Genomic DNA, 13,947 nt, shown 5'->3' on the forward strand with positions numbered 1-13,947 from the left:
TTTAAATGGAATTTCTCTTTGTATCTCTTGCTGTTGGATTTTGTCAGTGATGTATAAAAATTCTATTCATTTATGTGGATTTATTTTGTATCCTCCAACTTTGCTAAAGATGTGGATTATTTTTAATAGCTTTTTAATAGAAACTCTGGGGTTCTCTAAGTATACCATCATATCATCAACAAAAAGTGATAATTTGGTTTCCTCATTACCTACTCTAATTCCTTTAATCTCTTTCTCAACTCTTATTGCCAAAGCTAGCATTTCTAAGACAATATTGAATAGTAACGATGATAGTGAGTAACATTGTTCCACTTCTGATCTTATTGGGAATGGTTTCAGTTTATCCCCATTACGTATGATGCTTATTGATTATTTTACATAGGTGCTAATGATTATTTTAAGGAAAAGTCCATTTATTCCTATACTCTCAAGTGTTTTTAATGGAAATGGATGTTGAATTTTATCAAATGCTTTTTCTGCATTTATTGAGATGTTCATAAGGTTTTTGTTAATTTGGTTATTAACATGGTCAATTATACTAATAGTTTTCCTAATATTGAACCAGCCCTGCATTCCTGGTATAAATTCTACTTGATCATGGTGTATTATCCTGGGGATGATTTTCTATAGTCTTTTTGCTAATATCTTATTTAAGATTTTAGCATCAATATTCATTAGGGAGATTGGTCTATAATTTTCTTTCTCTGTTTTCAACCTACCTGGTTCAGGTATCAGTACCATGTCTGTGTCATAAAAGGAATTTGGTAGGACTCCTTCATTCCCTATTTTTTCAAATAGTTTATATAGCATTGGACCTAATTGTTCTTTAAATGTTTGGTAGAATTCACATGTAAATCCATCTGGTCCTGAGGATTTTTTTCTTTGGGAGTTGATTAATAGCTTGTTCTATTTCTTTTTCTGAAATGGGACTTTACTTCCTCCTCTGTTAATCTGGGAAGTCTATTTGGAGGTAGTCATCCATTTCACTTAAGTTATCAAATTTATTGGCATAAAGTTGGGCAAAGTAAGTCATTATTGATCTAATTTCCTCTTCATTGGTGGAAAGTTCTCCCTTTTCATTTTTTAAAGACTAACAATTTGATTTTCCTCTTTCGTTTTTCTAATCAGATTTACCAAAGTTTTATCTATTTTATTGGTTTTTGCATAAAATCAACTCTTAGTTTTATTTATTAATTCAATATTTTTTTCTTTCAATATTATTAATTTTCCTTTTAATTTTCGAATTTCGAATTTCGAATTTTCGAATAGTATTTGATTGGGGGTTTTTAATTTGGTCTTTTTCTAGCTTTTTAAGTTGCAAGCCCAATTCATTGATCTCTATTTTATTCAAGTAAGCCTCTAAAGATATAAAATTCCCCCTTATTACTACCTCCGCCTCTGCTTTATGGGAGAGTTCATCTTATTCACTTTTACAGTTATTTTTTGCCTTAGTCAATTAATTACTAGCCACATGACTATGGGCAAGTTTCTGAAGCTCACTGAACCTCAGGTACTTAAGGTCAAAATGGAGATGATGATATGAGTAGCTCTGATAAATGAAATTATGCATAAAAATGAAATAATATGAGATATTACATACTAGCTAAATATCAGCAATTACTATTACAAAGTTTCCAAAGTTCTGACGTGACAAGTTTTTAAAAGTGATTTAAAAATTTTTCAATTTTAGCCAGGGTATTTTTACAACTAAAATAGATATCTTTTCATTATATTAATGTTCTTCCACCCAAGAAATTAGTTTTTAATATGATTTTTATAATTTCAAGTCTAATTTCAGTGGAATCAGTTCTTCTTTAAACTTAAACTTGATGTTTTCTATTTATCTTTAATTTTCTAGGTCATGTAGGTAAAGAGCTCAGTTTCACTGTTTTGTTCTAAACCTAATTATACTTTGATATTTCACTTTGTTCTCTCTCATTATTTCATTTCACTAATTTTACTTTTTCTCATCGCTTATTATTTAATTGTCTTGCTTCTTGTGATTTTTAGAATCAAAAAGATTTAACTATGCACCTTAAATCTGAGCTTTAGATGTAGTTTTAGAAAAATAATTTTTGAATTCATATTTTAGAGGGGCCAATAAAGTCATTAACCATAACACGTTGATCATTCTATGATTTTCCATGGTTGAGCTTTTGCTAAGATTTAACAACACATCATACCACACATGACATGGTATTTAAAAATGACAAAAGTATAGAAAATGGTCAAACCTTCTTAGAATCCCACAGAGTCTAGTCAGCCTTTTATTTTCATTTCCCTATGCTTAGTTTCCTAGGATACAGTAGTCCATTAGTCCATTTGATTAAATTAATCTCAAGTACTTTGCAATTAGCTATATGAAAATGACAGATTTTTGAATTTTTTTTTTTTTTTTTTTTTTTTTGCTGAGGCAATTGGGGTTAAGTGATTTGTCTAGGGTCACACAGCTAAGACATGTTAAATGTCTGAGGTCAAATTTAAACTCAGGTCCTCCTGATTTCAGGGCTGGTGCCCCCAGATTTTTGAATATTAAAAAAATTTCTTATGTATATATTGTTCCCTCACTTGAAGCAAATGAGAATTGAAAATATGAAAATGTACAATAATAAGGACTTGGCTATTCATAGGTAAACCTGAGGATGAGTGACACCTGGAGGAGATATCAAGGGAGAAGCTGAAATTTATTTTACTTCACAATTTTGTTTAGGGTTTGCTTCAGGAAGTGATATCTGTTCCCTTTATGTTTGTATCAAAATATGGATAATTTTGACATTTATACCCTAATTTGATATTTAGACCTGAATTTTGATTGTCTTCAAAAACACTCTTCCTCACCACCTCCCATCAAAAAAACCTCTAAAGAACTGTCACAATGTTTTACCATGATAGGGTTTCTTTTTCTAGTTCCTTAAGTTAAATTTATAAAAATGAGTAAGTAAATGTTTTGGTAGCACATTGAAGCTCTGATTCCTTTGTTCCTTATTTCTTTGTTGATTTTATTGAAGTAGGGTAGAGTAATAGTGTATTGAATATGGGATTTTCACTTGGGAAGACATTCAAATCCTGCTTCAGATTCTTATCATCTACATGACCCTGGAACTCATGTAACCTCTTTGTCCCTCCCTTTCTTCAGCTGTAAAAGAAGAGGTTTAGACACGTTTCTAAGTCCCCTTCTAGTTCTATATCGATATGCCTATGAATTTAATCAGGTTGAAATCACATATTCTGGTCTAGTCCATATAGGTATGCAATAGACCAAAGCTGTCACTTGGACCTCTTCCATAATTAATTGAAATTTGCTCCCCTACCCTTAAAAGAGGAGCTTTTCTTTCCTGGATTGCTTTCCTTGTTTAATAACAATCTTTGAAATATAAATTACTCATTTCTTTTGCTTAAATTTATAATGCATTTTGATCTTTATCTCAGACATAAAAGGACTATGGGCTAGCTAAACATGCATAAATCTTTGCATTGAGGTAGAGAGCCAAATTTCTCTTAAATGTAAGGAATTTGCCTAAGTAGGAATTCAGAAATATTGTTATTATATTAATAATATTTCATCTGATATAAACCACAGAAAATAGAGAAAGGTACCATGTGGAATATATACCCTAAGCTTAAAAGAAAGCTAATTTAAGATGTGGCTGATTAAATCATGTAGAATCTATTACATTTAATTGTCCTGTCACTTAATCCGATATCCTTAGGACATTGTCCTGTCCTGGTTCAATGTCCTATCTGTATTTATTTACCTTATTTTATTTTTCTATTTATTTTTCTACTTCTATTTATTATTTCTTTATTATTTATTATTTTACCTAATAATTGTCTTATAATTTTAAAAATTAACATTTTACACTAATATTACATTTTCACAGTTTATGAAGATCTTTCCTTTTCCTTGGTGCTTAGGAAGTAGGTTATATTCATACATTATCTTGATGTTAGAGAAAAGAAAGCTTAGGCTCAGAAAGTTTTAAGTAATTTATTAATAAGCCCATAGCTACCAGATAGATATCAGAAGGAAGACTTGAATCAGGTTTTCTGACTCTAACTAAAGTGGATCTTATTCCAATATAATACTCTAGTTCTTTAACTGGAAAAAAAATAAGTAAATAAATGAAAGCAGCCTTTTGCCATGATATCTGAATTTTGACTTGAAAGTCATCTGTTTTTATCTTCATAAAACTATGTATACTATCAGTTAAATCCTCTGTAAACAAAGAGAATCCACTTGGAATTTTGGTCTTAAAATGTCACTCAAATGACAAACTCTTATTAAAATATTAATAAGAAATAACACCAAGAGAAAAAAATGAATGACCATGAGATAAACTATGGAGGCATCAGTGGGAGAAAAAAATATGAATTAAATCAAGGAAGACTTATGATGATTATAAAATAGAAGAGGACGAAATGTTACTATAGTGTATATTTCCTTCCTTTTACATTTTGCTCTTTGTTGTGAAAATCCATTCAACTTAAAAAAAAAATCTATACATTTGTCTCTTTTAAAGACATTGTTTTTATAGTACTTTTTTTTTTTTTTTTTTTTTTTTTTTTTTTTTTTTTTTTTTTGGCACAACCTCAGTTTTCATTGATTTGTAAAAAACAGGTTTGGTGCATTTTCTTTAGCCAGGTTGAAATATACTTTTGACACATTGCTTATATTAACTGTTTTCTTTTAATTTTGCATCCCATATAAATCTACATGAAATGTTTTAAAATATATTTTGTTGAAGTTTTTCTTCTTTATAGTAAAGTAATTTCTGATAATCCCTTCTCAACTGAACTCTCCCAAGTAACAAAGAAATGTTGTAAAGAGTTTCAAACTGATGATCTCTTAAATCTTCTCTATCCCTAAAAAGATTATCTCATTCTAAATAATCTAACTATAGTGAATCAAACAAATACATTCAATCTTGTAGTCCCATCATTTCCTTTTGACTAATTGTTTGATCTCCTTATTTATTGACTCTGGGCTGAGTGCTGTAAAAGAAGTTATTGTCACTGGTGCTGCAGTGGCTCCCAAGGCCTGTTTTCTGGTTTGTTGGGGCCTGGTCAAATGTGGTACTTCCTGAAGTGGATTGCACTTTATTATTACTCTGGTGCAACATACCTTTCCTGCCTGTCTTGGGCTATAAAATTGTTTCTCTCCATTTTTTTTTTTTTGTGAGTTCTGCCACTCTATATTTTGCCTAGAGTAATTATTTAAATGTATTTGGAGGGGCTTGGGAGTCAGTTCAGGTGAGTCTTTGCTTTTACTCTGCCTACTTGTCTCGACTTTCATGTAAAAATTATTTTGAAGCTTTTAAGGCTATATCAATCCTTATCATGTTTAATATCAATCCTAATCATGTTGTTTTTATAAAATGGAATATATTGAAAGATGAAGGTGATATAAAAACAAGTAATATAATAAAAGAAGTTTTAAATTAATAAAATGTAATAAGGTATTAAAACAAGAAAAATTACAACAGAAAGCATCAGTCTCATAAAAGGAGGCACATTTGATTATAACCTAAGAACATACTTGAGTCTTGTAAATATAAGATAACCAGAAATAACTATTAGAAACTTTAAAAAATTTTAATCTGGGAAAATTTTACTATAAAAGTTGAAGCTTGGGGTAAATAAAAAGCACTAGATCTGTGTTCAATTCTAGATCTTCTCTTTCTACATGATGCAGACCTTAAACAAGGGTTGTAATTTCTCTAGATCAGAGTAGTTTATCATTAAAGATACCTCCCAAAAGCTTTAAAGTTTTATGTCTCAATTTTCAAGCTGCACTGTATTCTCTTAAAAAGAAAATGAACTCTTTCCTTAGCTTTCAAATTATAGAATTACTTTCTTAAGTTTATGTAGATTATTTCATAGCCAAACCATTTCAAATGTGCACAAAACTAGGGACAATGTACCTTTCACCCCAGAAACAGAGTCCTATCTTAACAAAGAGTTAAAAGTCAAGTGATAGCCTGGGAAAATTAGCAGACAACAGAAAAAGATTCTAACCATAGAAAGTGACAAAGATGAAAACATACACTCAGAAAAAGATAACAAAGTCAAAGATCCTATATCCAAAGCCTCCAAGAAAAATAAGAATTGGTCTCAGACCATGAAAGGATTCAAAAGAAATTTTGAAAATCAAGCAAGAAAGATAAATGAAAAATTAAGAAGAGAATAAAGAGAGGTGCAAAAAGAAATACCAAAAAGCTAATGAGGAAGAAAATGCCTGAAAACTGTGATATCAAGCAAAAGGCATTGACATTTGCTTTGCTGCTGCTCAGTAAGGGTCAGAGGGTTTAACCATCTGACTTGCAGTTGAATACATATTCTCTCCCCCATTGTGAACTGCTTGAGAGTAAGAATTCTTACTTTTTTATTTGTATCCTCAATGCTTTATATATAGGAAACACTTATTAAATGCTTTCTTTTTTCAATCATCCATTAATCCCCTTTAAAAAGTGCAATGATCCTGGATAAAAGATCTACTCCAGTTGACTAGGAGAGTGAATTACATGTAACAAAGTTAGTTTGAGAAGGCTATCCCACAAATTGAGGTAAAAATGAATACCTGCTGAAACATATGAGAATATATTTCTAGTCCATAGCTTAAAAGATTGATCTGGCAAATACTGTGATTTAATCAAAACATTCTAAACCTGAAAAGGAAGCTATGCAGAGAAAATTGAGTAAATTCATCAAAGTGAGTAACGTAAAGGGTATCTATAATTTTAAAAAAGGAATAGCAGCAGAAGCAACCAAAAATTCAGATGAGAGATAAGCAAGGAAGTACCCAACAATAAAACCCATGTTGCCAGATGACCTTATAGAAAGGTACAAAATAAGTGTAACTAATAAGGCATACTAGAGAGCCTGACCAAAAGATAAATTTAATCAGTTACCCCATAAATATTTTATTAAATGCCTGCCATATGCTGGACACCATGCTAAGGAGAATACAAAGAAAAAAATATGGTCCTGACTTTGAGAAGTCCACTATTTAAAGCTACAGATGACGGGCAAACATCTATATTCAAGACAGTTATATACAGGATAAATAGTAAATAATTAGCAAAAAGAAGGAACTAGGATTAAGAGATATTGGGAAAGACTGTAAAATGTGAGTTTTTGCCAAGAGGCAAAGATTAGGAGAGAAAGCATTTCAGGCATGGAGGACAACCGGGAAAAATGTCTGAAGTCTCAGAAAATCTTGTGCAAGGTGTAAAATAAAGGAGGCATTTATGGTCAACTATGTTCCCTTAAAAAACATTAGTAGCAGAATTATATTCAGGTCAAGAGAGATGATAACCACATCATACTGATTAGACCATAGATATAATATTATGTCCACTATTGTACCCCACATTTAAGGAAAAATATTTATAAGCTGGATAGTACTGCCAAAGCGCAAGCAGGATAATGAAGGGCTTCCTTTTTATATCATGTGAAGATCTCTTGAAGGAGCTGGACATGTTTAGCATGGAGTTAAAAAAAAAGAAAAGAAAAGAAATGTGAAAGGAAACATATGTTAGCTGAATTTAAACATTTGTGGAATTGTCAAACCGATAGTGAATAATTTGTTCTATTTGGCCCTAGAGGCAAACTGAGAAGCAATGGGTGGAAGTTATAAGAAAAAAAATTATAGGTTTTATGTCAGGGAAAGAACAATCATAACAAAATCTTCCTATTAGAACTATCCAAAAATTAGAAGCCCTAGTTAGGGAAGCGCAGGGGGGTTTCTGGCAAAGGCTGTAAGACCACTTGTTAGATATGTTTTAGAAAGGGTTTCTTATTCATGTGATACATTGGAGTAGATGACCTCTAAGTTTGTTTTAACTTAAGAAATTTTATAATTCAGTGAAGTACTAATGCTTCTTTGTTCTTTAGCACAGATTCTCTGATGAAAATATTTATATTTTGAAATTGGTAAAGTGTATTTGAAACCTTTGGTTGCTTGTTTTTCACTGATATCACTGATATTACTTTCATACTGTTTACAATTGGGGATCCAAAGTATTTAAAATAATTAGTATCTCTGGATATTAATAAAGTAATACTATTACACTGTTTATACTATACTATATAGTGTATTAAATAGTATATTATACTATATAGTGTATAGTATACTAAAGTAATACTATTATACTATTACACTACAAAAGTAATACTGCTATATCATAACAATAATAGAGATATTATTATCTCTAGATATTTTGAATCATCTGTTATAAATAGTATGATTAACAGTTAAAAACCTAGAAATCTTCAAATGGAAGTTGAGGAAAAGAAGAAAATTTGTGTTTCATATTTTACATATTTTCTTGACTCAGTTTTTGGGACTTGACTCAGTTTTCCCAATATCTGTGATATGAAGCCAATTCTTTTGACTTTGTCTCTGATTTCATTGATTTTAGGTGCTGAGCTGGGCAAGGAACATTTTATATTGAATGACTTTATTACTTACTTCTTAAATCTGCTAGATAGAGAATATGGATTTTTTTTTCAAATTTTTTGAAACGGATCATGCAATCAGCCTTTTTTTAATTTCATGTCTTAGAAGAAATTGATCTAAATGTGAAATCCATTTTACAGTGAATGGATTCTATATATATGTATTATGAAACAAAATGTTTAATAAAATCCAGGTTGTTTGATTTTCATTTGTTAAAAAAAAAATACAAGATCAAGACATAAAAATATAGCTTTACAGTTTCTGGACTGTGTGCACATCCATATATTAAATTTGATATTTCAATATTATTTGTCATTCGTTAGTCTTTATTATCAAAAATCCTTATTTTAAAAAAATCTATATTATAACATTTGGTCAGGAATAATACTAGCAAACATTAATCATTTTAAAAAAAGAACACTAAAATCCTTATTAGCAATAAGTATTATATTCCTATACAAATCATTTCTCTTCAGCTGTATCTGTATGGCTCTTAGAATAATGTCTTATAATTCTGACCTTAAAACATTACTTGCAGTTAAAAATAGCCTCAGATAATGATATGTACTGGTAATTCTAAGCCTTTTGTTTTTAAAGTTGTGATAACTTATCATTTAATTTTGTAAATTCCACCGGTTCCCTTTGCCATATTTAAGAAAGTACTTTATGACCTATATTTCCTTCTTAAATGAAATTGAATTAAAATTCATTGAATTTTGTTAAGGTAATTTGTGCACATCTCTTGAGATATCCTAGAATATTACAAAACTGGTTGGCATTCACTTCTTTAAAATGAGTTCTCTCAGACTGCCATGCATGGAAAATCCTGGAAAGCAGCAATTTGTTTTTTCTCCCTTCTGGTTACTTAATGAAAATTTTCCCTAGATGAAAAATACAGAAAACAGTAAGAGGATTCAAATGCTTCGAATTCAACATATCCATTGTGCATATAGAATAAAAGTTTTTCATATTTTTCCATGTGACTATAAGTCATTTCTGATATCTTGTGAAATATCTTGTAGTACAAAGGTACATTTCATCTTAAGTTTATAATATAGTCTGTTTAAAATTTTATTTTGAATAATTATATAAATCATCTAAAATAAAAGAAATGTAGGGAGATATATATATTTTAGAACATGCTTAAGAAGAGGCATGGACATGGTCTCTTAAGAACTGGGTTCAGATTCAGGTACACATTCTAGTTGTATTACTATGAACAGGTCACTTAGTAACCTAACAGTGTCCCCAGAAAACTATCTAAGATTAGATAAGGTAGGTGAGTTGCCAATCTGAATTGGACAAAGAGTTTTCATACTGGGAATTTTCTACAAGAAATCATATGCATATATACATTCATATATGTATACATATGAATATAGACATTTATTTAAATTTAACAAATGTTTAATTTTTTCAGTCATTCCAACTCCTCATGACCCTCTTTGAGGGTTTTCTTGGCAAAGATACTAAAGTTTCATTGTTTTCCTTTTTTCTTCTCCATTGACTCACCTGTAAAATAAGAAAAATGAGGGAAACTGGGCTGAGTGAATTGCCCAAGGTCACACAACTACTGAATGTCTAAAGCCAGAGTTGAACAGAAAGGTGGGACTTCATGACTTCAAGTGAAGCACTTTATCCAATGCACTACCTGGTGCCCTCATCAAACAAAGCGTGTTTTTAAAAACTTTTACATAAAAGTCTCTGTGCTAAACCTTGGAAAAACTAAACCAGTAAAAGAGGAATCATTTCCTGGGCTCTTTAAGTTTATCATCTTACAGAATTGTAAGAGTAGAGTTATGAGGATGGTTATCATCTAAAGTTATCATCTAAGTTAAAGTTAAATCCATTAAATCCATCCATTAAGTTAATCCATTAAAGTTATCATCTAAAATAATACACATTATAGATACCTAAGAAAGATAGAAATACTTTTTTTTTAAATGTGCAATAATAAAAATCAATGCAATCAAAGAAAGTATATTAAGGGTAGATGTGAAATATTTATAAACATCATGATATGTACAGGTGAAGCAGTGAAATTGTAAATTGTTAAATACTATTTCCATCTTACCTCCATTATCTTATTTTTCTCTTCCTTCCAGAACGATTCAATGTGTATCTTATGCCTACGCCAAATCTAGACATTTATGGGGAATGCACAATGCAGATTACACATGAAAACATCTATCTCTGGGACATTCACAATGCCAAGGTCAAGCTGGTGATGTGGCCCCTTAGTTCACTGAGGAGATATGGTCGTGATTCAACTTGGTTTACATTTGAGTCAGGAAGGTAAGATACAACTGTCAATATTAAATAGAAAGAAAAATGTGTAGATGGACCCCTTAAGAGAAAGGTGATAATAATGGCCAGGGTGAACAATATCATAGTTAAAACAAAAGAGAAATGAGGCTATGATATGCCCAGTAATTTTCTTTTGCTTTGTTTTGTTTGTGCTTTTGATGAAAAATGATCACAAATTTCTATTGGCTGTGTTGGAGTGGCTAGGATATCCAGCAGAATAATTTTATCAATCATTCTGGTGTCTAACTTTGTCCATGATGATTTTAATATTTTTCCATACTAGAGGCTCCTAATAATGCAACATTTCAGTTCCATTATACAATGTCTGTTGATGCATTGAAGATCTACTCTTCCAAAAGGCATGTGTCCTTGTGTTAATGTGTTCTTCATGAAAAGGTAATTTTAGGAACAATTTTGCATAAAAGAGCTTAGAGTATTGCTTTTTTAGACATTTGAGGTAATTTAATAATTAATGTTCATTTATCCAAATTACTTGGCTATTAGACTTGCTCATATGTAAATAGTTTTGAATGACAAGAGATGTAGGCAATGTACTTACCTCTAAAACAAGCAGCCCTAGTGTTATTGATTACTCGGTCCATTGTCATCATGTCAACGTGGCATCATGGCTCAATCATTTTCACAAATCTGTGCTTGCTTCATGAGTAATAAATATCCTTACATGTTATTTCATACATGAAGTATACACATCTAACTAATTATATTTGAAATGTTATTGTAACCTATCAATTATAATAACTTTTTTACTTCTATCCATTGAGATATATATTGTGCAGCATTCTATAGCATAGAAGGCATGATTTAACCTATAATTGAATCCATAATAAAATAAAGTGCTTCCTATGGGATTTTATTGTGTTTGACACAGAAAATTAACATTAGTTCATAGAATTTATACTTAGAAGGAACATTATTAAGTATCTAATACAATTCTATCACTTTACATTTGAGGAAACTGAGACTGAAAAGTTAAAAGACTTATTGATAGTGACATAGTAAATATCAGAGGTAGGATTTGAAGTGAGATCTTCCAGACTTCTAATCCAAAATTCTGTTGTCTGTAATAGAGCAATCTGTTGGCTACACATAGCCCACAATACTTTCTGGTATTGCCTAAACCAGATCAAAATGTAGTTCTAGTTTTTGATGAATTAATAAAAAAGAAATGTTTTTCAAGTCAATTTGCAGCCCATGGGGATATTTATGATTATAGTAGCCTTCATTTCTACTAAAGTTCTATAACATTACTAATATTGTCATTGTTACATCCTAATACAGGGAAAAACCTCCTTATTGGAAGCTCCCTTAGAAGTATATGTGTTTTTTAAATCCTTATATTAAGTCAAAATGTATCTCTTTTCAATTTTCACCAAATGTTTCTTGTACTATTTTTTATGTCACAGAAAATATATTTAATTCTTCTTCCACATGGCAGCCACGAAACAAATAAAAATCTTGTCTACTCTGCCTTCTCTTTTTCTAGATTAAACACATCCTTCTCTCAATTGAATCACATATGGAAGTTTAAGAGCCTTCTTCGTCCTTATAATCTCACTTTAAACACTCTTATTTCTCAATACCCTTCCTATAGTATATCACTCAGAAAAGAACATAACATTCCAGATGTTAAATGACTAGGGTAAAGGTCCTATCATGTGCCTCACACTATAGCAATTTACAGAGTTAAAAATAAAGTCCCAGTTTTCTGATTTAACCCTAATGTTTTTGTTATGGTGTTTTACTGATCTTGCATCATGGCACTGAGCACTGAAATTATAATCTAAAAGATTGAATTTAAACTCTGATATTTTATTCATTCACTTATGCATTCACAACACTAGTCATTTATTAAGCACTGTACATGCATAATCTATTCTGATAGGTACAATGGGAAAAACAAAAATACTTATGATCACTGTATTCATTGAGTTTATGTCCTAGGACAGTAATATGTTACAGAAGTGAATTTGTGTCTCAAATACTATACAATTATTGTGAAATGAATTAGAATATGACAACAGTATTTCAAAGACAGAAATTGCTCTGTGCATTTTTTTAAAAAGAATAATTAGTTCAGATTAGAAGTATCTGCAAATATTGTAGAAAAAATAGTATCTTAGTTATATCAATAATTGTATGACCTTAGACCTCCTCTATTCTCCATCTATACACTATGGGTAATAGTGCTTGTGCTGCCTACTTTATTAGAGATTTCTAAGGATAAGTTGCACTTGAAATACTTATGAAATTTTTAAAAGGCTATAAAAATTATTTAATTTACCATATATTCTTATCTACCAAACTGATTTGCATTCATTCTCTGATTTTCTTATCATGTATGTTTGTATTTTATTTATAGATACATATATAATAATACATACATACATATATGTATATATGTGTGTGTGTGCAAATATAGGTATAGATGTATATTCCTAATTATTTGTGCATATAATGCTAATTATTATTCTAATTTTGAAAGTAAAGAAACAGAAATATAGAGTTTAGTTGCCTGCTAAATCACACTGGCTGGATAGCTGAAAAAAAATAAAAAATTCAGTGCCTACTAGTTGCTTCAGAGAGTGACAAAATATACTGGGTGCCTTTTAAGTGGATGGTGACTGACTGAAGGGATAACTAATAGTAGTGACCTCAGAGAGTGAACAATCTGCTGCTTTATCATCTAGGAATAGTTGTCATAAATGAAAATTGATTGAAGATCAAATTGATTCTTTGAAAATATTTACTATTTAAAAATATGTTTATAGCTATGATAGAAAACTATTATGACATGGTAGATAGAGGACAGATTCAGGGAGAACTGACTCTAGCTCTCACATTGGTTATCCTTGAATCACAAGCAGGGCAATGAACCTTTCTATTCTATAAACAAGTCTTGAAGATTGTAATAAGTTAAAGAGAAGTTGCTAAACTGCATCAGGAAGTTCTCATACTGGAAGTTCTTGTACTGATGAAATCACAGGTGTGAATGGCAAAATAATTATGAAAATTGGACATTAAATTGCAAATAAATTTATCTAAACTCAGTGACCTGAATCTTCAGTATTATTTTTACATGAACATATGCATAAATAAATGGGAAATTAAAGAATTGTTTTCTTTACCCTTCACATACATGACAAAGGAAACTATATTTCTCA

At 30.4% G+C, this 13,947-nt stretch overlaps 1 protein-coding gene across 1 annotated transcript in view; it reads left to right on the forward strand.

Moving 5' to 3' along the window:
* The window catches only part of DOK6 (docking protein 6), a 672,272-nt gene that overhangs the window by 411,879 nt on the left and 246,446 nt on the right, over window positions 1–13,947 (forward strand). Inside the window, exon 5 of the mRNA XM_031946695.1 lies at window positions 10,564–10,753. Coding sequence (XP_031802555.1) covers window positions 10,564–10,753 — 190 coding nt within the window. The remainder of the gene's footprint in view (window positions 1–10,563; window positions 10,754–13,947) is intronic.

This window comes from Sarcophilus harrisii, chromosome 1 (assembly GCF_902635505.1).
Source record: "Sarcophilus harrisii chromosome 1, mSarHar1.11, whole genome shotgun sequence".
NCBI classification, from domain to species: domain Eukaryota; kingdom Metazoa; phylum Chordata; class Mammalia; order Dasyuromorphia; family Dasyuridae; genus Sarcophilus; species Sarcophilus harrisii.